This window comes from Macaca mulatta, chromosome 2 (assembly GCF_049350105.2).
Source record: "Macaca mulatta isolate MMU2019108-1 chromosome 2, T2T-MMU8v2.0, whole genome shotgun sequence".
Classification (NCBI taxonomy): domain Eukaryota; kingdom Metazoa; phylum Chordata; class Mammalia; order Primates; family Cercopithecidae; genus Macaca; species Macaca mulatta.
This window is the reverse complement of record NC_133407.1, coordinates 184,670,442-184,698,305: the sequence shown is the minus strand read 5'-3', so window position 1 is coordinate 184,698,305 and position 27,864 is coordinate 184,670,442. Positions and strand designations below refer to the sequence as shown.

Sequence of the window (27,864 nt, the reverse complement as noted above, 5' to 3'; positions counted from 1 at the left end):
CTCATTCCCCCTGGTTATTTGACTGGTCCAAGGGTGGGTACTGAATCACACTGGGCCAACGTGAGGCCAACTCACCCTTTCCTCCAATTACTCGACCTTGTACAATAGGGAAAATACAGAATCTCTCCGTGTTAAAACTGCAAGCCTTCGGGATTGCCAGCAGCCATGATTCCTCCCACAAAGAGAAAGCCAGACTGAAGCAAGAGAGAAGAATTAAGCTGAGTCCTCGGTTCCTGAAGTCTAGCTGCATTCCTGCTTTCCCCTTGGCTTAGGTAGGTTCAGCTTTAACAAAACTCTGTAAGTTACTTCACAATCCTCCCAATACTTTCTCCTTCTACCTGAATCAGATACAGATTTCTGTTCTCTATAACCTCAAAAGTCCTAACTAAAACACTCTTCCTTCATGCAAGCAACAGAATATCCACCTCACATCCAGACCTATAAAGTTGGCTTTTAGGATGCCAAGAGTAGGCAGAAACAAAGGCATGTCAGGAGAGAAGACATAAAATTATCTGAGATGGTGGGGATCAAAAAACATTGAAACGCATCAATAGGCAGCAGGCTGAAAAGGCAGAGGAAAGGTCATAAAGGACAGTACAAAACTCATATTAAGGTTTGGGTGGGCTGGAGCCCCTGAATGGACAAATCATTGTGAACAGTCATGCCTTTCTGTCACATTCCTCTACTGCATGCTCTGACTCCTCTCACTGAGCTAGGGGTGGAACAATAATTGGGGATAAGGGGAAGAGGGATGGAAAAGTGAGTCTTAGTGGAAAGGAAACATTTAAAAATGGAAATTTTAACTGCAGAGTAAACTGAAGCAAAATTTTCTTTCACATATTGATTCATTCATTGGACAAAAATTTACTTGCAGGCCGGGCGCGGTGGCTCAAGCCTGTAATCCCAGCACTTTGGGAGGCCGAGACGGGCGGATCACGAGGTCAGGAGATCGAGACCATCCTGGCTAACACGGTGAAACCCCATCTCTACTAAAAATACAAAAACTTAGCGGGGCGAGGTGGCAGGCGCCTGTAGTCCCAGCTACTTGGGAGGCTGAGGCAGGAGAATGGCGTAAACCCGGGAGGCGGAGCTTGCAGTGAGCTGAGATCTGGCCACTGCACTCCAGCCTGGGTGACAGAGCGAGACTCCGTCTCAAAAAAAAAAAAAAAAAAAAAAAATTTACTTGCTACCCAGATTCAATCCCAGCCCTCGTTACAGTCTAAAAAGAAAGATGAGTTACATATTTTAAAACATTTAGAGTGGTAACTGGATGTCAAATTCAACAAGGCTATTATTTAAATCCAGGTATGTCCAAGTCCGAAGCCTCCAGATTTTCAAAGACCACTGTAGTAAGAAAAAAAAAAAACAACTAAAACTAATAATAAAGATAGACAAAGCTGCTTGGTTTTCAAACTAAAACAAAAACCAAAACAAACAAACAAAAATCTGACAGTTTAAATGACAGTTTCAGTAAAGCAGAAACAAAACCTTTGCTTTTTTATTAAAAAATAAATTTTTTTATTTTTTAATTTTTAATAAAAAATTTACTTTTTTATTACAAAAATATATTAATAATATAACAAATATCTGCTGTATGCCAGTCACTAAGAAAATATACAGCACAGATGTAGTCTACCGTTTAGAAAGTTTGTCCCTGAAAAAAGCAGAGATACAAGGTACCATAAACAACTGAAAAAAGAGATATGTAAAAGCCAGTGGCATTTTGAGCATGTTTCCAGATATAAAGTGAAAGTGCCATAAAAGTGTAAAGCATACCAAAACAAAACTCACATTCCGCAACGAAGCAGTGCTCTGATAAAGAGGAAGAGGACAAGGTTTCAGGCAGGAGGGAGTCATACTGTGCAAGGATTAGAAGCAGGGCAGGAGTTCGGCCGTACAAATCAGCTGCACAAAGTCATGAAGTCTGTAATCCCCACTTTCGACTTGATTAGCCAGTCCTAATTTGTGGCAGATCTAATCATGATGACCACATGACTTACTCTTGTAACTATGAGCTATCCAGAACCAGAGAAAGCAGACAGTGGGGATTATCACATGGGCCCAAGTTTGGGAACTGTCCAAGACCAGAGAAAGAGCATTGCTGAGATGATGGATCTGGGGTGCCTGAGCTGGGAAGAGATAACCAAACCTGGTGACAGACAAGTGAACCAGGTGAAAGAGGAAGCACCTGAGGCTAATGTCAGGCCTAACATCGCAGCTATAAACTCCTCAGTCTGCCCCTCCATGGCAAGTCCTCCACAATACGGTCCCCACCAATCTTTCCAGCTTCCATTTCTCATTACTTTTCTATTACACCAGATTAGTGAAGCTACCTGAATGCTCCCCAGGAATATCCACTGGCAAGAAAAAGGGGACAGGCCAACCACTAGAACAAAAACTAGGGGAACTTTTATAATATTGGAGATGCCTATTGAAGTCAGAAGCTGAAAAAGCGTGCAAAGGAGAAAGTTTGCCCAAATTGCTGGCACTGATTTAAGCTGTCACCGTTCTAAAGGATGACCCATCCGAGGGAAGCAGAGCTTTCTAAGAAGTTGCCATGTCTATTTTCAGAATTTCAGCTTGAAGGACTCCTCTCATAGTCAAGGGTGTGCAGCAAAGGGGTCTTCCTCCTGGGAAGAGGTGGGGCTGGGAAAGGCTGGGAAGACTGTTAGGCTTCCCAGGTAGCAAACAAGTAGTAAGGGTCAAGACATGGCTCTGTTCCTAGCTCTTGAACTGACCACTAATTATGGGGATTAGGCAAAAGACAACAGCATGAAGTGCATGCCGGCGCCCAGGGAGGAACCAAATAATGTGCTCAGGGTAGCAGATTAACTCTAGAAATGGGGTTAATTCACATAATTTAAATGACAGACAAGATGATAAGTATTAGAAATAAGAAAATGAATAAAATTCTCTCCACTGGCAGGAATAAATACTTAAGAGTACAGTGTGGAATGTATTATCTGGAGATGAGTGTGTGGGGACTGTTAGAGAACTCTTCATAAAGGGAGAATACCCAAGAAGGGTTTTGAAGGCTGATCAAGAGTTTACCGAGAAGATAAGGAAAATAAGGACATTTCAAGTAGAAGAAACTGCACATATAAAGAGGCTGGTATAGGGAACAAGGCAAAACGACATGAAACTATATCTTAGAAGACCAAAATTAGCTCAGTCTCATATTTGAACTATACAGTGTGATAAGTGCTGGCATTAGATTGAGTCAGAGAGAAAGGGAGGGACCGGACTGTGAAAAAAATTACATACAAAATATGCAAAGGAGTTTGGATGGTATCTTACAGATTATAAAGGGGCTGCTGGCAACACTATGGAAGTCATTAACACAGCTCCAAGAGGAAAATGTCCCAGCATGTGGTACCATGACTGGCCCACAGGAATTAACCAACAAGTGTTTTTCCAATAACTGGGCAGACACAGGGCATGGGTTCAAGAAGCAAACAGTGGAGCAGGACCAGAATGAGTTTTGCTACTCATTCTAAAAAGGTGGACTTTCACACTCCCACTTCACTGACTCCCCAATTTTTTTTTTTTTTTTTTTTGAGACGGAGTCTCGCGCTGTGTCACCCAGGCTGGAGTGCAGTGGCGCGATCTCGGCTCACTGCAAGCTCCGCCTCCCAGGTTCATGCCATTCTCCTGCCCCAGCCTCCGAGTAGCTGGGACTACAGGCGCCCGCCACCACGCCCGGCTAGTTTTTTGTATTTTTAGTAGAGACGGGGTTTCACCATGTTAGCCAGGATGGTCTCGATCTCCTGACCTCGTGATCCACCCGCCTCGGCCTCCCAAAGTGCTGGGATTACAGGCTTGAGCCACCGCACCCGGCCCCCATGTTCTAATTTTATGATCTTACTCTTCAAATATCTGCAGTTCCTTGTGGGCAAGAAACCTGCCAACCCTTCAAAGCTTACCAATCTAAAACCACTTTATCAGTGAGGCGTCTCCTACTTCTCCAGGAATGCTGAGCTCTTTCTGCCTTATATAACCTTCTTATAACCTTCCTTGATTATTATTATAGTAGGCATCTCCTGCTTCTCCAGGAGTGGTGAGGTCTCTCTGTCTTACATAATCTTCTGATAGAATTCCTTGGTTATTATTATATATATTCCAACCTGAAGTTAATTACTTTCTCAAATAGACTGTAGGTTCTCTGAAGACAGTAACAATGTTTTACTCTTCTCTGAATGTCTCAGGACTGTACTGAGGTACGTGCACACTCTCTTGAGAGTTCACAGTTGGTACCCCTTCATACTGATAGTTCTGAATGAGAGTGCCAATATCTTAATAAAGAGTGCTAATATCTTCTCTTTGATCCCAGGCAATTCAGTTTTGAAGGCAAGGTTGCAAGCATCCTACTCAACAAAAGCCTTGCAGGGAATTCTGGGCCACTCTCCTTAAAAAGCAGTTGAGGGAACTTGCATCTTGGGATTCTCCCATAATGCAAGTAGCGAATCAAAGTTTTTCTTTCAACTACACACCCGTCAGGGTGCAGGTTGAGCTGGTAAGCGATGTTTTAGTAGCCCTTGGAAATCATCCAGTATCTCATCAGCTTCAGTGGGTATTGCACTGGCACTCATTGGATACTAGTTTATCTGAATATCTGTATTTTCTGTCCTCATAGGTTATACTAATTTAACTCAAATAATGAACTGAAAAATTAGCATGATATTTGTTTCTAAACAACATTTTGAACTGAAATACTTTCTCAGAGATTTTTCTCCAGAATGAAGAATTCAATTAAATACAATAACAGCTCTGAACAATACAGTAATTACTTCATAAATACTGAATGTCTTATAAGATTTTGCATTTTGAAATTTTTGTCTTACTGTATTCCGTAGGTATGCTTACATGTGCTAAATTAGCCTATAAATTAATTTTACATAAACACACTATTAAAATTACAACTACATAAGATTATGCAGGTATGTGAATAAATAATAGAAAGGAAAATGAAAAATTACAAGTTGATGGATTAGAAGATGGAACTGTGGATAATCATCTACGTTTTTAGTTGTGAATGATAATCGTTATCTATACAATATTTTAAAATAAACACAAAGTGCTACGGCCATAAGGTTGTTATAAAGAAAACTGAATCCAGGAGCCATTATCAGAAAAATTGCCAAATTGTCTCAATTCATATTTCCACAATCATACTTAGCAAATATCACTATCTTTATGAAGCTTTTCCCAATCCTTCTACTGTTAGGTCATCATTCCATATCCTTCCAACTAATCAAGAACTGGAAGCAGAAACTGTCTACTTGTATGAATTCAATTAATGTCCAACATTACTACCTAAGTTTCACCTCCCAGTGTCACTTTGAGAAGTGTAGTCCTAAATTTAAATTCTACTCCTATGTAAATCTAGCCCTTTCTCACATACATGATCTGATTAAATTTTGGAAATTAATTCATTTGTCATTTTAATTCTAGTACTGGTATTTTACTTATGCCAATTCCACCATTTTAAGATATTTTTTCATGTTCGTCTTTAAAATGAAGCTCAGATGTTCAAATGGAATTATCAACTATCCCCAGGGAAAATAATGTGTTCTTTTTGTTTCTGACACTGAGAAATCTACCTATAATTTACCTGCAATCTTACAATCACTTTTTCATTTACAAGTTTCAAAAACGTGGTGTTTAAATCTGATCATTCACATGTGTGGAATGTGTGCTGTTTCTAACTTTCATTTTGTAAAACTAATTATAAATATAGCAGAAAAGGATGCTTTGATTTATTTGCTTCTGAACAAAACTGCATAAGAGCCCTGATGTTTATCAAAGAAAAGGCAACGGAAATTTCTAAATTAACCTAATGTCAATGTGAAAAATAATTACTAATGTTTATTTGCAGAGAGAAGTAAGTTTTTATTTTCTGACAACTCACAAATATTGTTCAAAAATATTTCCCTGCATCACAAGCAAATAAGGGCATTCCTTGACAGAATATAAACTTTTTCACATATTGGTTCCAAATATGATCAAATAACTCAAACATCCTTTTTAAGAATGAACCTGATTTGTTTCACAGATTAAATTAGAAAAGAAAAACTAGTATCTTCACAACATGTTATATATTAATAGGCCTAAACAAATCAGGCTTAATGGATCTTAAAAATTAATTCTCTGATATTTTACCAAGTTCAAATTACATTCTAACCGAGACAGTAGGCAAGCCTTCCAGGACACAAATAAGCTGAGCCCCTGAGATGAAGTAACCCAAATTCCTACAGTCATAATGGAAACCGGAGACATAAAATCATAGTAGATCATCAACTTCCTATAAATTTAATACAGTAGTAAATATGCTACCAGCATAAGTTTCACCCATTTAAATTTTTTAGAGATGTACATTTTACAAAAAAAAAGTTTTCAATAAAAAAGATTTCGAAGACCAACTTCTTGATATCTAACTTAGAACTCTACACAAATACGAGCCGTATCTGAAACATCAACATAATAAATAGAGGTAAACAAACACAATATATTTATAAATCTATGACTGAAACAGGACTGGTTAAAATACATCTGCTGTGAAAAGTCGGCAAGTTTTCAAACTAGGGATACATTTTATTCGGAGCCAAATAAAAAGAAAGGTCATTGTGAAAAGAAAATCTATTGAGGAATAGCTATGTATGACATTAATTGGAATGAAGGTGATATATTCTGCTATTCAAAATGATGTCAGAAAGAAAAAAGACATTGAAGCACATTTCTACCTCAACATACATACTAGATGTATTTCTACCTTCTGTTGTTAAATGAAGAAAAAAAATCTATCAAAGAAACCTTTTTTGCAGTTTAGTTTTTATTCTGACTATATGCAAATTACAGAAAATGTAGAAAAATATAAAGAAATGTCCCCCAATTTTACCACCAAAAGACAACAACTGTCAACAGTTTATTTCCTTCCAGTCTTAAGACTTCTTATGAGGAGTAAAAACTCTATCTTGTAGCTGAACATTACTACTTGTACAAATCCCCATTATGAAAAATTCTAAAGGTGTTTTAAACAGACATCTTTTCAGGTTATGTGAGGGAGTATCCGTAGACCCAAAAGAACATCTGTTAGACAGGGAAGACTGGCTTAAAAGGAATTCCACCACAGGCTGCTTTAGGGTCCTTTGGGTAAAAAATTTAATTTTTAAAAATGAGGAAATTCAAATCTCAAATAATTCCTGAATTTTCAGATGATGTATACCTAATTAACGCTTAATTTATCAATTTAGTAAGATCAAGATTAATGATAATCATTTATAGCTATTTTAAGCTTTTCTCTTTGCAAAATTCCTGCATACTATCATTTCATTTATATCAAGCTATGAGATAGTTACGCATTCTCATCTTAATGATGCAGAAAACTGAGGTACAAAGAGATTAAATATTAAATGATCTAACAAAATTTACCCAAGCAATTTAGGAGAACAGAACTAAAAAGGAAATAAAGTCTTATAATTATCAGAATCATTTCTATTTATGTTGATGTTTATATAAGATGACATTGTTAAATTGTTAAAGAGAAATGTATTTGTTAAAATGTTCTGGTAAAATAAACTAAACCTTAAAAAATGAATTAATGTTGCATGTCTGATTTTTTTTTTTTTTTTGAGACGGAGTCTCGCTCTGTCACCAAGCTGGAGTGCAGTGGCATCATCTCGGCTCACTGCAACCTCTGCCTCCCGGGTTCAAGCGATTCCCCTGCCTCAGCCTCCTGAGTAGCTGGGACTACAGGCGTGCACCACCACGCCCAGCTAATTTTTTGTATTTTAGTAGAGACGGGGTAGGATGGTCTCGATCTCCTGACCTCATGATCCGCCCGCCTCAGCCTACCAAAGTGCTGGGATTAGGCCGGTAGAGTGGCCTTTTCTAAAAACAAGGCAATCCCTCATTTGGAAGGGAGATATGTAACTGATTCTATACTGTCCCAAGATTTTTTTAATAACATGATACAAACACTATCAGATCCAGAAACAAGCAAAACAGAGTACTCTGCCTATGGAGTAATGTGTCTTCCTGCATCAAAGTACCTTATATTCTTTGTGTCTCAATTTCCTTACGTTTGAACTGGGATAACAGTAACTATCTCAGCTGGCTGTAGTGAAGATTCAAGGAGTTAATAAACACAAACTACTTAGTCTAGTCGTGCCCGCCACAAAGTAAGCCCTAAGTGTCAGCCATATATAAGCCTGTTTTCCCCGCTACCAGGAGGGAAATACATCGCTACAATGGAGAGAAGGATTTCATACTTCAATATATTAAATGCTGATGATGTTCAATTTAGAAGACGATCTAACTAAAACCTAAATGCTAAACATTTAGTTTTGAGTTACTCTCTACAGAAATGTGTCTCGATCTAAGGGGTCGGTACGCCAAATACATTTTTTCCTTATAGTTAGAGAGATTATATTTCCACATGCCCGTCAAGGTTAGGCATCTTCTCAATGACAGGCCATGATTCCATACTTTACTCAAAACCATGAAAGCAACATAAAGCTGGGCTTAAAGGTAGAGAACAATTTTCTTTTTAAAAAACTCTCTTCCTAGCAATAAGTAACAATCCAATCCTTATCCTTCCCACTGCAATAAAATGGAAAATGCAATGGAAAAATCTGTTCAAAAACTGATGCCAAACTGATTCAAAAAACTGTGCTACACTACCGGAAAATAGTACTCAAGGGGAAACGAAATCATCCCGCATTCTCTTTCCATTATGATAATTATTTAATAAACAGTTTCGCTTGTTTCTGGAACAGGTTTTTCAAGGATTGTAGGTGGGAAAAAAAAAGTTTTGTCACTTTCTGGGAAGGCTTACCTTTTTAATGCGGAAAGCTTCACTTGGGCAAATTAGCATAGCGTTGGGTCAGACCCAGTGTTTGACCAAGGCAGTCTAGACCACCAGCCTCAATAACGGATTGTAAAGAACATGTTCTGAATCCAAGACTCAGAGATAAGCAGAAACTATTCCATTTGCTTCAGAACCCGAGCTCTTTCACAAAGATAATTACCACCACTTACCTTTAATAGGTTTAAGATGCTGTTTAATTAACCTGCCTTCCTACAGTGTCCATCCATCCGTGCAGCTTAACTTTAGGGGTCATTATCTTCAAAGGTTCTTTTTCCTCCCCAAAATTTTCCACAGAAGGATCTAATATCAACGAGGCTTTCATAGCAGGGTCTCACGTCCCCCTTTCAGAGAAATAAATGGCCTTGCCAAAAAGTAAAGCCGCGCCAACTTGGGGGACAGAGGGACAAGAGCCTGCCTTTGCAACTCAACCCTGTGAGTACCCAGCCAGGTCTGGCCACGCACTAAAGCGCACCGCGCCTCCCTGCAACGTCTGCAGATTCGTTCAGGGGCCAAGAGACCCGGCGCCCCGACGGAGGCTGCCCCGCCGCTCACTCCCCTGGGACCACTCACCTTGCTGGGCTCCAGCGTCGTCGAGCAGCAGGAGCAGGACAAGTAAGAGCAGGAGGAACAGAGGCATGGAGGAGGAGGAGGAGGAGGAGTTGGAGCAGGGAGGGAGGGAGCGGGAGAGGGGGAGCGCGGCCCAGGCGGGGGCGGCGGCCGCGGCCCGGACTTGGGGACACTGCGGGCAGCGCCTGGCTCTCACCACCGCCCGGCTCGCCATCGCGGCAGCCGGCAGTCCGCCTGCATAGTGCGGGCGCCCCGGGAGCCCCGCGCGCCTCGGGCCGCGGCACCCGACCAGGAGACGGCGGCAGCGGCGGGAGAACGAGAGGCAGCCCTCGCCTCACCCCGCGCCGGGACCCTTCCGCCCCTCACCCCGCTTTCACCTCCTCCTCCTTCGTCCCTTCCCTCCGCTCCCCGCGCCGAGACCCCAGGCCGGAGCGCAGGGGAGGGGAGGGAAGGAAGCGGAGTGCTCGAGCGGCGGAGGGCGGCCGCGGCGGAGCTGGGGGACGCGCCTCCCGCGCAGCGCTCCTCACCAGGATCCCCGCTCGCCGCGCTCGCCCGCGGCTCTGGCTAGCTGGCAGGCAGGCCCGCCACCCGCTCCCTCGCGCTCCCTCTCACTCGCGCCGGCCACGCCCCCTCGGCCCCACGGCCAATCCTCGGCCAGCTCTGGTCCGTCGCCTTCCGCGAAACCCAATCAGCATGCTCGCTCCTCGGTCGACCCGCTAGTTCTCCGGCCCACCCCTCGAGCTCCACCGCCCCTTATCTCCCTCTTCCAATCCCCTTCGGCCTTTGGAGGCGTCCCACCCGCCTCCTCCAATCCGGGTCCCGCCCTCAAGCTTCGGATCCCCGCGGCCCCCGCCCGGCCCGGGCGCCAGTTATTGTTGGGATCGCAGCCCAAACTGATCCCGCAGAGGCGGCAGCTAGCTAGTCAGTGACTTCCGGGACGTCCCCCATCCCGCGCTCTCTGCTCCTCAGGCCCAGCTTGCTCCTTGCTCTTCGCTCCTCCGCCGCACATCAGACCACTGGAAGGGTGTGGGAAACCTGGATCCTGGATTGTTTTAGCTGGGAACTGAGTCTAAGGGGACTTTATTTTATTTTATTTATTTTTTCTTAATGGCAGAGCGTGGTTTGTTTTGTTAAAATTGCCGCCAGTTGTTGCAACAGCTCCGAGTTACAATAATAGATGCAGTATTCAGTTTTTAATATGTGTTCCCTGTTTTCTCTGCCCTTTTTATGGCGGGGGGTGAGGAACAAAAAAGTGTAAAACAGGATCCGTGCCTCAAAGGCAATTTAAACCTAACATCCTAACCTTCATTCAAACATTCTACAAGGAGTTGTTGAGCACCTGGTATCTATTTGCACACGTTGCTACAGAAATCTTGAGATGTAGAACAGAGATGGAAATATAGCATGCAAGTCAGAATGAAGTAAGTGCTAATTAGAGTCACAAGCAGTTTGATGAAGACTGTAAGCCTGTGGAACGACAAAAAGAGGAATGCAGAGGTCTACGCAGTTATTTATTTTAGAGAGAAGAGAGTGGCCATCTAGGATGTTTTTAACAGCAGCCCCTAAAAGGACAGTGGTGTCATTAACAAATACAAAAAACTGCTAAGGTAGAACAAGTTGTGTGGGAAACTAAGTTAATTTTGGACGTATTGAATTTGAGATGCCAACTTAGTAAGTGAAGCTACGTAACAGGCAGATGGATATTTTAGTCGAAAGCTCAGATTGCTTTGAAATTATGGCTCTGGGAATCATACGTAGTCATACATGTATATATATACATATGTATACATAGTCATACATAGATGTGATATTCAAAAACATGAAAGGGACTGATATCCTCAAATGAAAATCTAAGTTGGAAAGGACTTTGGAGGTCGTATTTTTCAACTCCCCTGGATATTTCTCATACAATAACCTCTTTAACCAAATTTATTCAATTAGCACTTATTAAATGCCTAAGAAACCCTATTATGCTCTAAGCCATTGTGGGCATTGGGCATAAAAAGTTTACTGAGAAGAGCTTACGTTCTGGAGGAGGAGGTGACATGTCAACAAACCTATTGTTATTAGTGCCGTGTTAGAGGTGTGCACTGGTGCCGCAATAACACAGTGAAAGAAGTTCAAAAAACCCCGACACAGTTTGAAACTCCAGTGTCTTGAATAAGAAACTAAAGTGAAAAAGGTGATCTCAGGCCAGAGGCAAAATAGGCTGGGTCACAGGCTCAATAGGGAATGGTGTTGATGGAGCAGGATTGACTACTGCTGCCTTAATGGGAGGAACTGGAGACTAGTCTGGAAAAGTTAGGAGCCGCAAGATCTAAAGCAAGCTAAGAGTGAAGATTTTATTTTGTATCACTGAAAAGTAACTAAAGGGTTCTAAGAATGAATTGTCAGGTTTTTTTTTTTTTTTTTTTTTTTTTTTTTTTTTTTTGGTTTGTTTGTTTTTAGACGGAGTTTTGCTCTTGTTGCCCAGGCTGGAGTGCAAAGGCCCAGTCTCGGCTCACTGCAACCTCCGCCTCCTGGGTTCAAGCAATTCTCCTGCCTCATCCTCCCTAGTAGCTGGGATTAAAGGCATGTGCCACTGTGCCCGGCTAATTTTGTATTTTTACTAGAGCTGGGGTATCTCCATGTTGGTCAGGCTGGTCTCGAACTCCCGACCTCAGGTGATCCACCCGCCTCGGCCTCCCAAAGTGCTGGGATTACAGGCATGAACCACTGCGCCCAGTCATGATCAGGTTTTTATTGTAAAAACCGCAATCAGCCAGTAGGGTGAGGAATACATTGGTGTAAGAGCAAGACTGGAAGCCAGGGAGAGCCAGTCTGCAGTTAAAGGGAGTGATGGTGAGTTTTTACTGCATTAGAAGTGGGCTTGGGAAGGGGGGACCAACTAGCGGAATATTTTTAAACTTAGTGACTGATTACATGTGGAGTGTAAGGAGTTGAGGAAGTCCTCAGGTTTCTGATGGAAGGTTATGTCTTTCCCACAGTAAGGAGTACAAGAAGGAGAATTGGTTTGGTTGAATAAAGAAGTAGAAGATAAAAATCATAAATTCAGAATTGAACCTATCAAACATGATGTACTAATGTGGCAAGCAGTCAGTCATGAAATAAGATTTCTAGTAACAGTGCCTGAGACAACCTATTTCATGTTGAATCACTCTTTTCATAGGACCATTGAAAGAGAAGCATGAGGTCACAGACGTGGTGGCAGAGCAAGGTATTATGAATCTTAGCCTGGCATTCTATTGACTACATAGAACTGTGGCAGAGGCAGAGAATTCACCTAAGAACTAGCATAGTTATGGAGCATTTCTGGAAGAGGCAAAATTTGGTCTCTAGCAACCCCTACCCTTTAATACAGCATGAAAAGATCCAGACTACATACCTCTAAAGCAAGAGGAAGGAGCACTTACATTTCTTATCACTGTCTTACTGCCTAGTGTTTTAAAGGGTTGTTAGAAGTAGAGACTAGAGAAGTGAAGAGGTTCTGAATTGGGTCACTGGCAGGGAAAAAGAGAGGGAGGTGAGAGCAAGTTGGAGTTATATTTAAAGCGGCAAAATCAAAAGGTCTTATGACTGATGCCATTTGACTATTTCTGTGTTATTTTATGCCTCAGCTCCCGGAGGTTTGCTTTGGAAGACAGGGTCTGGAAGTCTGGCTAGAGAACATTTGTGGTGCCCCCTATTGCTTTAATGTATATAGGAAATTACAAATATAGCACAGATGTGGGAGAGGATTGATGCTGTTGCACCCTTATTCTCTCTTTACTCTGATTGTTGTCTCTCTACTGAGTTGCCAAACAATGACAGAAGGCTGCTCTGAAATGACCAAAATTTTCTCCTGGGACCTCACACCAAAGAAATATAACAGGTGTTCATTTCTAAGACAATGCCTGGGTAAAGTGGAATTCTAGTTTATAGTACCTGTCTTACTCTCTGCGTGCTGCTCTAGACAACTTTGTCATGATCTTTGCTTCTGGGTACTTGGTTTATTTGGGAATTGACATCTTATGAGGCAGTGGGAGCAATACTTGTCCGGGACCATTTTACCCATGCAACCCAGATGCATAACCCAGGGGCAGATCTGGGGATTCTAATCAGGTCTCAGAGTGGATAGGTTTGGAAAGGGCCATCATTGTAGCAGATAGAGGCTCCCAGAAGCTTAAAGTTCCTCCACAAGACAAGCCCAGGTTCCGGCTTCTTCTACAGGGTTTCAAAAGTGTGTGTTATTTTAATGTATTTATGGTTGTTTATTCTACATTAAGATATTTAAAAATAAAAATAGATTCTCAACCTAAATTTTAATTTACCAGACCTTTCTCCTCTTTTTATCTTTTCTCTCTCTTCTTCTTTTTCTCATTCTTTATTTCATGTTTCTTAATCAGTAAAGAATGGAAGAATAAAGAAAATCAAATTAATCTATAGAGAAAAGGGGAAATATAAAAAGAATAGTTACATTCCACTATTCCTACTTTCAAATGAATCCAAGCTCAGCCAACTGCTGAGGAAATGAGAATGTAGGAAAAGAACCTGGGGGCTGGTGCCTTTGTTTCTGTCTGTACAGAAACATCTGGATTTCAATAGAATGATACGGTAAGAATCATTTGGCACCCATCATTGCTATTAAATGTCTGTTAGCATTGATGAAACAAAAGAGGCTCATTAAAAATGGCATTTATGCTGGAAACCTTAGGATGATGGTATGTAATGAATCATTGGTGAGCTTTATCAGTGACTGTGTATTTTTGGCAGGATAACAGAAAGAGGGAATGAATAAGAATGTACTTTTGTGATCTTCCAGTGGGGTAGGAGAGAAAGAAGATTGTGGCAGTTCTGGGGAAATACTTCAAACATCAAAGACCAGAGCCTTAAGATCTGGTTACTGTTCTCACAGGAGCATTTTCTTTGTCCTGTTGACTGTTTGGGAAAATGTTTACAGCCAACTTTGCTGCTAAATGTCTGAATTCCGCTGAAGACTCTTTCTTTCTGTGAACAGAAGTAGTTTGGATATATTTTTCTCTTTATCTTGCATGCTTTTTTCAGTTACTTATTTCAGTCAACTCTCCTAAGTTTATTACTCATATTTTCTTAACATTTGTAAACTTTGTAAAAGATATTTGTTATAGCAAATTTAAGGCAAAAGTGTCAGAAATCTAATTTATTATAGGAGGTATTTAATTTCTACCAGTGGATGATAATGTTAAATGCTTCTCTTAAAAGATTAACATTTGTATATATCAGCAACATGACTCACTTTTAGCATTTTCCATTTGCATCTTCATCTACTGCAACCATCTTACTCTCTTTCTCTCTCTCCATCTCTTGCCCCAGTCTCTCCCACACTCTTGGTTTTCCTAGGAACATTAGGAAATTAACCAATTCATTTTCTTATGGGTCATGACAAGAAGGCTTCAGTTTAGTATTTTATCTCGGATGGAAATTTCAAAGAATTTTAGTAAAAGCATGTGAAAACTGCCTTCCATAACATTATTATCATGCCTAGAAATTAGGAAGTTAATATACATGGATGGTTAACATAGCAGTAAAATGTGGATAGTGACCATGATAGCATATCTGAGATAATATGATTTAGGTGTCCTGCAGGCCTCCCCTGCTGTATGCCTGTATCCTTTCCTGTGGGACTTTTGCTGGCAACACGGTTGAGAATTAAATGTACAGAGTTGAAATACTCTTTGGATTCTGAGAAATTACATTTTGTGAGATCATGGAAACAGCCCTAGATAAGACTCTTGTATAGAATTTCTGCTTGAAAGTGCTTTGTAACCTCCAGCAAGGCTCCTAATCTCTCTAGGCCTCAGTTTCCTTGCCTGTAACAGAAAATGATTGGATCCTATTCTAAATCTGAAGTTTGATAATATTTCCAAATTTTCTTTATTCACATCTCCCTTTCACCTCACGCCAAATTCTAAATCTTCAGTTCCCACATTTCTACCTAATGAGGAGGGAAAAGAACCAAAAGCTGATAACTGCAGAATTGGTCTCTGGGAAATAATTGTCTTTGCTGAACATCAATATACCTTAAAGGGTGTGTTTGATTTGGAAAATAATCCCCAGGTCCCCCAACTGCATCACAGCAATGTCTTTATGAATGGAGGCTATGTGAATAGCCCCAGTTTTATTCTGTGAAAGAAGCAAACAGAACCTTAGACAGGCAAGGTAACCTTCTCAGAGAGGAGATGGGGCCAGGTCAGACGAAATAAAGCTAGTTAGCAACTTGGCAGGAAGCTGGAGCTTCAGAGAAATGAGAAATAGAATTTCCCAGTCATTTCAATGCAAAGATTCTTTAAAAATAGTGATATCTAATAAATAGCTGTTTGCTATATATGCTATGTTGTAATATTCCCCTTGCCTTCCTCCCAAACTCTCCATTGAGTTTACTACAATTGTGAACTCCATTGAGGTCACAGCCTTGACTGGGGGAGACTTTCGGCACTGTGAGTGGAGGACATGCCTATTTCCACATAAGCAAGGGAAGAATCAGCAGGTGGTGAAATGAAAGCATGGATCAAGGATTCAGAGGAAACAGAAGACTACTGTAACTAGAGGTTTTGAGAAACTTAAGTCTTCACACCACTCCCTACTCTCTTGACAAGAAATTAGGTTCCCATCCCTATATAAGGCAGGATGTTTGAACCATAGCAAGCTAGAGGATTTGGAATCATCCAGGCAAGTGACATCTTTCACACTAGGATAAGCAAATGATAATATAATAATTCAACTTTTTATTTTCTAAGAATGAAGAGAATAGAATTGAAATTGGGTGCTCACTTTGGTGGCACATATACTAAAATTGGAACAACGTAGAGATGATTCACATGGCCCCTGCACAAGGATGACACACAAATTTGTAAGCATTTCATATTTTTCAAGTCTGCAAAATAACCAGCTAGCATCATGATGACAAGATCAAATCCACACATAAAAACACCAACCATAAATGTAAATGGGCTAAATGCCCCAATTAAAAGACAGAATGGCAAGCTGGATAAAGAACCAAGACCCATCGGTATGTTGTCTTCAAGAGACCCATCTCACATGCAAAGATACATATAGGCTCAAAATAAAGGGATGGAGGAAAATTTACCAAGCAAATGGAAAACAGAAAAAAGCAGGAGTTGCAATCCTAGATTCTGAGAAGATAGACTTTAAACCAACAAAGATTAAAAAAAAGATAAAGATGTTACATAATGGTAAAGTGTTCAATTCAGCAAGAAGAGCTAACTATCGTGAGTATGTACCCAATACAGGAGCACCCAGATTCATAAAGCAAGTTCTTAGAGACCTTCAAAGAGACTTAGACTCCCACACAATGATAGTGGGAGACTTTACCACCCCACTGACAATATTAGATCATTCAGATAGAAAATTAACAGATATTCTGGACCTGAATTCAGTTCTGGGTCAAGTGGACCTGAGAGATATCTACAGAACTCTTTACCTAAAAACAACAGAATATGTATTCTTCTCATTGCCACATGGAACTTATGCTAAAGTTGACCACATAATCAGAAATAAAGCACTCCTCAGCAAATGCAAAAGAACTGAAATCATAAACAGTCTCTCAGACCACCATGCAATCAAATTGGAACTCAAGATTAAGAAATTCACTCAAAACCACACATCTACATGGAAATTGAACAACCTGCTCCTGAATGATTCTTCAGTAAATAATGAAATTAAGGCAGAAAACAAGAAGTTCTTTGAAACTAATGAGAATGAAGAAAAATGAACCAGAATCTCTGAGATACAGTGAAAGCAGTGTTAAGAGGAAAATTTACAGCACTAAATGCCCACATCAAAAAGCTAGAAAGATGTCAAGTTAACAACCTAACATTTCAACTGAAGGAACTAGAGAACCAAGAGCAAACAAACCCCAAAGCTAGCAGAAGACAAGAAATAAACAAGATCAGAACTGAACTGAAGGAGCTAGAGACATGAAAAACACATAAAAAAATCAAATCCAGGAGCTGGTTTTGTGAAAAAATTAAAATAGACTGCTGCAAGACTAATGAAAAAAGAGAGAAGATTCAAAGAAACACAATCAGAAGTGATAAGAGGGCTATCATCAATGGCCCCACAGAAATACAAACAACCATCAGAGAATACTATCAACACCTCTATGCGCATAAACTAGAAAATCTAGAAGAAACTGATGAACTTCTGAACACATACCCCCAACCTGATAACTGAACCAGGAAGAATTTGAATCCCTGAATAGACCAATAATAAGTCCTGAAATTGAGGCAGTAATAAATAGCTTACTAACCAAAAAAAAGTCCAGAACCAGATGGATTCACAACCAAATTCTACCAGAGGCACAAAGAAGAATTGGTACCATTTGTACTGAAACTATTCCAAAGAATTGAAAAGGAGGGACTCCTCCCTAACTCATTCTATGACATCAGCATTATCCTGATACCAAAACCTGGCAGTGATACAACAAAAAGAGAAATCTTCAGGCCAATATCCTTGATAAACATCAATGCAAAAACCCTCAATAAAATACTGGCAAACTGAATACAGAAGCACATAAAAAAGCTTATCCACCATGATCAAATATGGAACCCAAAAAGAGACCAAATAGCCAAGACAATCCTAAGCAAAAAGAACAAAGCTGGAGACATCAAAAACCAGAGGTTTTGAGAAACTTAAATCTTCACACCACTCCCCACTCTCTTGACAAGAAACTAGGTTCCCATCCCTATATAACAGGATGTTTGAACCATAGCAAGCTAGAGATTTGGAATCGTCTAGGCAAGTGACATCTTTCACACTAGGATAAGCAAATAATAATATAATAAATCAAATTTTTATTTTCTGAGAACAAATAACAGGCTTCATCCCAGGGATTCAAGGTTGGTTCAACATATGCAAATCAGTAAATGTGATTCATCACATAAACTACATGATCATCTCAAGAGATGCATAAAATAGCTTCAATAAAATTCAACCTCCTCTCATGTTAAAAAAATCTCAATAAACTAGGTATTGAAGGAACATGTCTCAAAATAATAAGAGCCTTGTATGACAAACCCACAGTTTATCGAATGGGTAAAAGTTGGAAGCATTACCCTTGAAAACTAGTGTAAGACAAGGATGCCCTCTTTCACCACGCCTGTTCAACATAGTGTTGGAAGTTCTGACCAGGCAATCAGACAAGAGAAAAAAATAAAGGGTATTCGATTGGAAGAGAGGAAGTCACACTCTCTCTGTTTGCAGGTTACATGATCCTATATTTAGAAAACCCCATTGTCTCAGCCCAAAAGCTTCTTAAGCTAATAAACAACTTCAGCAAAGTCTCAGGATACAAAATCAATGTGCAAAAATCAAGCATTCTTAGGCACCAGCAGGCAAGCAGAGAGCCAAATCATGAGTGAATTCCCATTGAAAATTGCCACAAAAAGAATAAAATACCTAGGAATGCAGCTAACAATGGATGCAAAAGACCTCTTCAAGGAGAATTACACACCACTGCTCAAAGAAATCAGAAATGACGCAAACAAATGGAAAAACATTTCATGCTTATGGATAGGAAGAATCAGTATGAAAATGGCCACACTGCCCAAAGAAATTTATAGATTCAATGCTATTCCGATTAAACTATCATTGACATTTGTCACAGAATTAGAAAAAAAAATGTTTTAAAGGTCATATGGAACCCAAAAAGAGACCAAATAGCCAAGACAATCCTAAACAAAAAGAACAATGCTGGAGGCATCATGCTACCTGGCTGCAAAATATGCTACAAGACTACAGTAACAAAACAGCATGGTACTGGTACAAGAACAGACACACAGACCAATGGAAGAGAATAGAGAACCCAGAAATAAGACTGCAGACCTACTACCAGCCGATCTTCAACAAACTTGACAAAAACAAGCAATAGGGAAAGGATTTCCTGTTTAACAAATGATGCTAGGAGAACTAACTGGCTAACCATATGGAGAAAATTGGAACTGGACCCTTTTCTTACACCATATACAAGAATCAACTCAAGATGGATTCAAGACTTAATTGTAAAACCCAAATTTATAAAAACCCTAGAAGAAAAACTAGACAATACCATTTAGGACATAGGCATGGGCAAAGATTTCATAAAGAAAACGCCAAAAGCAATTGCAACAAAAGCAAAGATTGACAAATGGGATCTAATTAAACTAAAGAGCTTATGCACAGCAAAAAAAACTATCATCAGAGTGAACAGACAACCTATAGAATGGGAGAAAATTTTTGCAAACTACCTATCTGACAAAGATCTAACATCCAGCATTGACAAAGTACTTAAATAAATTTACAAGAAAAAAACAAACAAGCTCATTAAAAAGTGGGCAAAAGACATGAACAGACCCTTCTCAAAAGAAGACATGCAGCTGGGTGCGATGGCTCACTCCCAGCACTTTGGGAGGCCGTGGCAGGCGGATCACGAGGTCAGGAGATAGAGACCATCCCGGCTAACACAGTGAAACCCTGTCTCTACTAACAATACAAAAAATTAGCTGGTGTGGGGGTGGGCACCTGTAGTCCCAGCTACTCAGGAGGCTGAGGCAGGAGAATGGCGTGAACCCAGGAGGCGGAGCTTACAGTGAGCCGAGATCACGCCACTGCACTCCAGCCTGGGCGACACAGCAAGACTCCGTCTCAAAAAGAAAAGAAAAGAAAAGAAAAAAAAAAAGACATGCATGTGCCCAATAAACATATGTAAAAAAGCTCAACATTACTGATCATTAGAGAAATGCAAATCAAAACCATAATGAGATACCATCTTATGCATGTCTGAATGGTTATCATTAAAAAGTCAAGAAACAACAGATACTGGCGAGGTTGTGGAGAAAAAGGAATACTTTTACACTGTTGGTGGGAGTGTAAATTAGTTCAACTGTTGTGGAAGACAGTGTGGTGATTCCTCAAAGACCTAGAGGCAGAAATATCACTTCACCCAGCAATCTCATTACTGCGTATATATACCCAAAGGAATAGATCATTCTGTTATAAAGATACATGTGTGTATATGTTCATTGCAGCTTTATTCGTAATAGCAAAGACTTGTAATCAACCTAAATGTTCATCAATGATAGACTAGATAAAGAAAATGTGGTTACATATATACCATGGAATACTGTGCAGCCATAAAAAGGAATGAGATCATGTTCTTTGCAGGGACGTGGATGGAGCTGGAAGCCATTATCCTCAGCAAACTAACGCAGGAACAGAAAATCAAATACCACATGTTCTCACTTATAAGTGGGAACTGAATGATGAGAACACATGGACACATAGTGGGGAACAACACATACTGGGGGCCTGTCGGAGGGTGGGCGGTGGGAGGAGGGAGAGGGTCAGGAAGAACAGCTAATGGATGCTGCACTTAACACCTAGGTGATGAGACTATCTGTGCAGCAAACCACCGTGGCACACATTTACCTATGTAACAAACCTGCATATCCTGCACAGGTACCCCTGAACTTAAAATAAAAATTGGAAAAAAAATATTTAAAAGGAATGTTTTTAATATTAAAAAATAGAAATTGGGATTTTTTAACCACCTTTTTTGAATCCTTTAAACTTTAAAATATTTGTTTAATAAGTTAATAGAATAGGAAGCAATATTTTAAATAATAGCAAGCCTTTGGAAACTCACTGTTTAGCAGGAATACTTAAGATTTTTAAAACAAAGAAATGTATCATCTTCTTTGTATCACATTCACAGACTAGCTATGTTAGCCCACTAACACAATAAGATATAAATCAGATGAAGAATATATTATGCATTTTCATTTAAACAAAGCTTTTTATTTTTGTCATTCTATTAACCATGGTTTGTGAAATGATAGATTGTGGACTAAGATAAATAATATATTATTCAGATTAACCTGACTTCCCATGAGCTTCTGCATTAATAATCAGGTTTTAATATAAGGATTACATTTGACTGACATACACTATCATTTTATTCATACTTAACATACTGCACAAAAGTGAAGATGTGAGAGATTCTTCAGAAGGATTGATTGCAGACCAAAATAATTCCTAGAAGAGAAACAAAGGAGAATATAATTTCCCTGACTTAGCTATTTTTTCTTTTAGTTGTAAAGAACTGTACATGTCTAGTGCTTATACAATTCTGAATTAAAAAGAACGCTTTTTAAACTACATATCTGGCATTATTTATTGGTAATCTCTCTAAATCAATGCTTGGTTCCAAAGATATGTAGATTCATTTTGTGAACATAATCAGTATATTTGATGCTCATTGCTTATCCTACTGAGTTGACCTAAGTGGAGGGTAAGAACATGGCCTTCATAAAAATCATAAATTACTGAGTCACAAAAAGGCATGTAGTAACAAAATTCATGGATTTCCGTCTTATTTGGGACTTATTTGGAAGGTACTCAGTTATTAACAGCCCCATCTAATGACAAAATCTATTTGTTTAGCTGTTTGATTTGAAATATTAAGATTTTTTCCCCCCTAAGATCAATTACCAGACAAAAGTTAATTCAGGATTCACTTTAGTCTTTTTTCATTTACTATTATTCTCATATTAATAACTAACATTAAGAAAGTACATCATTATCACCACATCCATATATTCACCCATAAATATATTCATTCTAGATACTGTTAATCATATATGCATGCAATTAATTAAATCACCTACAAAACAGTATGCTCACCAGAAAGCCATGCTGAATCAGCCCTCAGATTTTATTTTAATAATAACTACAACACTATATATAATTGAAATTCTCTCCAAGTGAACAAACAATCATTCATGCATTCTTATGGCAGCCATCAATTTAGACAAATTATAGTTATACATGGCCCAGAATGAAACGTTTATCACCATCTGTGGCCTAATGGAGAAAAAATGAAATGAACAAGCCATGTTTGAATATATGCTAAAATATTACACTCAAATCCCATCTGTGATCAAATTTTCTCTTCTAAAAGTTATTTCTCAACTTTTATATATTATGTATATTATGCATGTAAAAAATGTAAGTTGTTCTTTATCAAGATTTTTTTCCTGGTCTTATAATTATATTTTCATAATTGTGGGTCTAATTTCATTCTATTGTGTAAAATAAACCCCACCTTTATTTTTCCAACCCAGATGATACCAGAGGTAGATAACATTAATGAAAGGTAGAGTGAGTAGCTGCTAAATATCTTCTATTAAAAATTGCCTTTATGGACTTGATGTAGTTAATAAACAATAAGAAACTGTATTTTGGAGAATATAATATGAATTGTCACTATGTCACTATGGATATGTTGATAATGTAAAATGTCTTTGGAAAAAAAGCAAAGCAGCTGAAAATTCTACATCCTGAACAATGAATGTTAATTTTAAAAATCAGGTTTCCAAACTGATTAAAAACAAGCTGCATTAAAATTATTATGGTAAAGTTTTTGGCCTGTAGAGTAAAATGAGCTGCTCTACTGAGATGGTAAGTACCAACAGAATCACCTGATGGGGATTTTATAAGTCCTGATAGCCCCTGATAGCCCCTGTGGCCTCCTTGAATAGTGGGGGGAAAAATATTGAGAACCAATTGGTTGGAAGATTTAATTATGGCAACCATATTGTGTAAATTCATCAGGGGCTTTGGCTTTGTCAGATTTACATTTAAAAATTCTATATGTCTGTTTTGACCAACAAAGCTTTTGTCCATCCCAGGCTGCATATCATCCATATTCCTTCTCCTTTGCTGTAGGAATCTAAATGAAACACTTTGATCCATTAATGGAATGTAGCTGACCCAGTGCCCTCTCTGCCACAATGTTGATTCACAGCCAGAAGGAGCAACGGGCAGCAAGCCAGGCTGCAGATAGTGTCTAAACCCCGGGAACAGGTCAAACGTGATGCTTGCTTAATGGGCTCCTCTGTCTTGGGCAAAAAGATCGCCTGTCACAGTGGGTATGGGATTCTTGTTGCAGGAATTAGTTGCACACAGTTTCCTCAGGATTCCTCAGAAGGCTGTTGGTGACCTAGATGAGGTATTCTCTTGTAGCAAATGAAGAATCATATACTCTAATACTGGGTCACTTCCCAAGCTCAGCAACCTTGGCCAGAAGAGAAGGAGAAGGGGCTTCATGATTAGTGAGCATCAACCTCTGCTGGACATTTCCCCGACATGTATTATTGATGTCTCATGGCATCTCAGTGAGGCGAGTATAATTACTCACAACTATGGGCACTGGTTCAGTGATTAGGCTGGGTCTCAACTGGGTTGTTTTGGAAATTTTGCTTGCATCAATCAAGGTTCTTTCCAAAGCTTGCTACCAACAGGTAACAAGGTAAATACCTAATACAAGTGCATTTTTGTGGTCATAAAATTGTCATTTGGTACAAATGGCTGTTTTCAAAACGATGTTAGTGAATACTCATTTTATCTCTTGTATTTTCTAATATTTCATTTAAAAATTAATGTCCTGAATATTTTGAAAGACATACAAGCCCAGGTCCCGGAGTTTAGCTGGGGTTGAATTTTATATGTAGAGAATGTATCAGCATTCCTCAAATTTGCCTAATGTAGACTCCCAAGCTTCAAAGAATCTGAGACATTAATTTCTAGCTAATTATGGGGGATTAACCACAAATGTTTATTCCCTCTTCCTTCCCTAAAAATGATGTTAAAGTGACATTAGAAGAATTAAAATGGTATCTGTCAATAAGGACAAGGGCTACAGTTTTATAAGTTGAGGGAACATCGGGCAGAAGAGCTAGAATTTGAGAATCAGAGCTGAAAATGAGACTGGGAAGCAAATAAATGAATGTCTATATATTAAACTTTTTCCATCCTGCTTTCACAATTTCAAAGACCAGGGCATAGTGTGTACTTAAAAAATAATAGGCTGTTCTGAAATTTCACTGAGATTCTGGAACATCCTGCATGCCATACTATTCACACTGCTTAATTTTGGTCTTGAGCCTGCCATGAGTCTCAGTGAGCCTGACTTGATCAGTGGATGCTTCCATCCTGCATCCCTGTAGTCTGAAGACCCCATTTGCCTTTTAACAGCTACCTTCTTGGTGGGGCAAGAGCATGTACTGACTTGGTGCCAAGCTAGTCAAGAAACAGCAGGCTCATTTTTACTAAGCCAGTTTGTCCACATAAAAACATGCAGTTTTCTGAGTAATAATACTAGAATGTTACAACAAAGTGAACTGGGTCCTGATGGCATTTCTTCTCAACCACTGGTGGATCTTAGTATAACCTTTCACTACTGGCAACTTTAGGGGCTGCAGCATAGTTTTTACTTCATGACAGTTGCTAAATTCCGAAGATCAGAGATGTATTAATTTTCCTTGCTTTTGGAGCCACATAGATGACTCTGGAATTACAGCTCTCCCTCCCCTGCCGCCCCATGAAAATTGGACCAAACCTTCCAACAGCACCCAGTAATTGATAGCTTCTAGAGGAGACAGTATCACCCAAATCTTGTTCACTCTAGGCAGTAGGCTCGATGATTGCTTTGGATATGGCAAGCTAACATCTTCACCTTTTTGTGAATCTACTGTCTCTGCTCTGGAAGCACACAACTACCCTCTGGCAGCACACCATCATCTTCAGGGACACAAAATCCAACCCCAGACCCCTCAGAGCCACAGAGAAAACCACAAGGGTCCAGAACATCTTGTGGAAGATGGTAGGAGACTTTAAAAGAACTTTTTATTGAAAAGACTTTGTTATGAGTTGGTACAATAGTCTCTTTCATGGATACTGAGTATGGAGTTATGGTATGACTGTTATTCCCTATTCCCTAATTTAATTAAATAAATGTTAAGCAATTTTTAAAATGTCTAACATATTGTCTTCAATACTGTAGTAGAAAATAAACATGAATAAGTAATGACTCTTCCCTGAAGAAACTTATTAGAGATGATTAGATAAGCATCCAAATATATATAATACAAAGTAGAGTCCAGTGCATACCATGAAATAGGTATAGATGTAATGGATGGAGATAATTGCATTTTATTGGAAGGATCTGGAAATCTTCACAGAGGAGGCCATGAAGAATGGACAGGATTTTAGCAAGTTGAAAGTTTAGGACACTATCAAAGAAGCAAATGGCATGGACAAAGGCATGAAGGTAGACACATACAAAGTATTGTCTTAGGAGTCACTAGCTACCATGAAAACTATATTAATTTTTTCAACTTCCAACAGCTGTCAAAATATTATTGAGGTTGCTTTGATTCCTCATTTGCATTTTAATTCAACCACCTCTGACCTTTCTGTCAGAGAAACATTTTATTTCTCCATTTAGTTCCAGCAAGGAAGGTAAAACTTGAAGACATTGCAATTTGGGAGTATAATGTAAATGTGAATTTTTTATTTGTACTTACTTTCTGTGAAAGAGTTTGGAATATACTAAGACATCTTTATTTCCCATAGTGACTTAAAAGATCTCTGTTTTAATGATATAAAGATCATAATAACTGCAATCTCTTTGATTATCTTTGCCCACCATATAACATGTAATGGTCCTTAATTGCACTCCTGGTCAAGCAAAAAAGTATTATACAAAGGTAGTGATAGAGATAGAGTGAACTGGTAAGTGTAGGAACTTTGTGAATAGCTCCACAGTGTGGAAGAATCCTTAATGAATCTTTGTTCACTGCTTTATCTGCCTTATTTTGAAAATGCCGTCTATGACTTACTTTTTTCTTTGACTGTGGGATAAAGGGATTACTCTTCTTCAAAATTACCAAGTAATTAATACCATGGAATTGTTTGCACATAACTCTGAATAACAATCCGGAATATATCATCTGAATTATTGTATAGATGGGTTTCAGAAAAGAAATTTAGTTAATGGAAAATTTGTATAAAAAATTAGGTCAATGTGCAGGCACATGGGAGCTGAGACAATGCTAGTTTTGAGACTGCCACATATGCTAATGCACTGTTCAGTTCTAGGGAATGGCATTCGTGTCATAGTCTAATGGAGGAAATAAAATTTCTGTTGCTGGGTAGTGCACAACTTCCATGGCCATACAAGGCAGTCCTGTCCGTTCTTTGGGTTGTCTTTTGTTTTGCTTATTGTGGCTGAAGAGTCTCTTTGCCAAGTTTCCCTGTGTTTGTCTTCTGTCTTTCCTCTGGCTCTTACTTTTCCTGGAGCATGGCAGTGGGGTTCCTTGGCAGCTCTGTTATCTTGGGCTGTCTTCAACTGTGTCCTTGACTCCCTAGATTACACTGAACACTGGCATTCATATACCCACAGTCTTTGTTAAGAATTAGTAGGGAAAGTTTCCCTGTGTTGCCATTTTTTTATTCTTCTGGATGTCAAGGTCTTCCCCTGTCTATGTGTTTTTATTCAGGGAGAATCATATTTTGTCTTTTTGTCCTTGTATTAGGGTGACTATATAATATATTGTCCAATCAGAGACACTTTGAGATATATGGTCATCCTAATATAAAGGCACAAAAAGCAAACGTGATTGTCTAAAAAGGAGCTTTTGCTAATAACACTGGAATATCAAGTATAAACTGAGACTTTTCTGGGGACTTTGGGGCATCTAATCTCTGACCCTTTTTCTTACAACTGATATGCAGTAGATTTATACCATAAAGGGCAGATACTAGAGTTTTGGAATATTTTCATTCAGTAAGTAAATAGTCATTGTTCTGTTTTCCCCAAGTGTGCCCTCACCACTGTGGCTCTTCCTCTACAGATCTCCTTACTGTCTAGCATCTAATCTGGCAACCTATAGCATGGTTGGAGGATTCTAGGCCTCTGCACAGGGACTGAGGTTGGCATCTGATAAGGACCTGTGCTATACCAGTTACTAACTAATTTTGATATTACCCTAGCCATTTTCTATATGTCTACAAAGCCCCACTTTTCTCTGTAACTTTGTCATTCTATTAAGGTCTAGTCCCAGGACTGTGAAGACACTCAAGCTTTAGTTTGCTGTTTCATTCCTACACACATGTGTGCCATATCCAATTTTCTAGGTGTTGTTTGTATACATGTAATAAATACCAAGCTATTTTTTGATGCAAGGAGAAGGTATTTGATTTTGTTATCAACATCACAGAACTGCAGTATGATTAAATTTACTTTAAGCTAGCAGCCTTGAAAAAAGAGCTCTGTCTCTTGTCACAATCACAGCATTGTAGAAGATTGTTTCTGTCTGTGATTCTACTCCCCTGACTGGAATGTGGAGAAGATGACTAGTTATATAAATAAGATTAGAAAAACTAGAGGAGTGTTTCAAAGAGGCACTAAAACAGATAATGTTTAGATAACTAAAAAGAAGAAAGAAAACTATTGTGTCTTTTGCTTAAAAATCATATACCAAAATATTTTCAGTTATTGGGTCAAATTAAGATCTTCCCAGAAGCAAGAGAGGAAAAGAAAAAAAAATGAGATGAAACAAAAAACTCCCGTTTTT

At 39.2% G+C, this 27,864-nt stretch overlaps 1 protein-coding gene and 1 non-coding gene across 3 annotated transcripts in view; one reads left to right on the top strand and one right to left on the bottom strand.

The window, feature by feature from the left end:
* The window catches only part of DCBLD2 (discoidin, CUB and LCCL domain containing 2), a 91,939-nt gene extending 81,944 nt beyond the window's left edge, over positions 1-9,995 (bottom strand). For both annotated transcript variants that reach the window (XM_015129372.3, XM_002802684.4), the window contains exon 1: positions 9,437-9,995. In XM_015129372.3, the coding sequence (XP_014984858.2) occupies positions 9,437-9,647 (211 nt within the window). In that variant the 5' untranslated portion in view covers positions 9,648-9,995. The remainder of the gene's footprint in view (positions 1-9,436) is intronic.
* Positions 9,996-16,214: 6,219 nt separating this feature from the next.
* Positions 16,215-16,320, top strand: LOC114676498 (U6 spliceosomal RNA). The gene has a single exon (XR_003727570.2). It is a non-coding gene; the product is annotated as a U6 spliceosomal RNA (small nuclear RNA).
* The last annotated feature ends 11,544 nt before the right edge of the window (positions 16,321-27,864 follow it).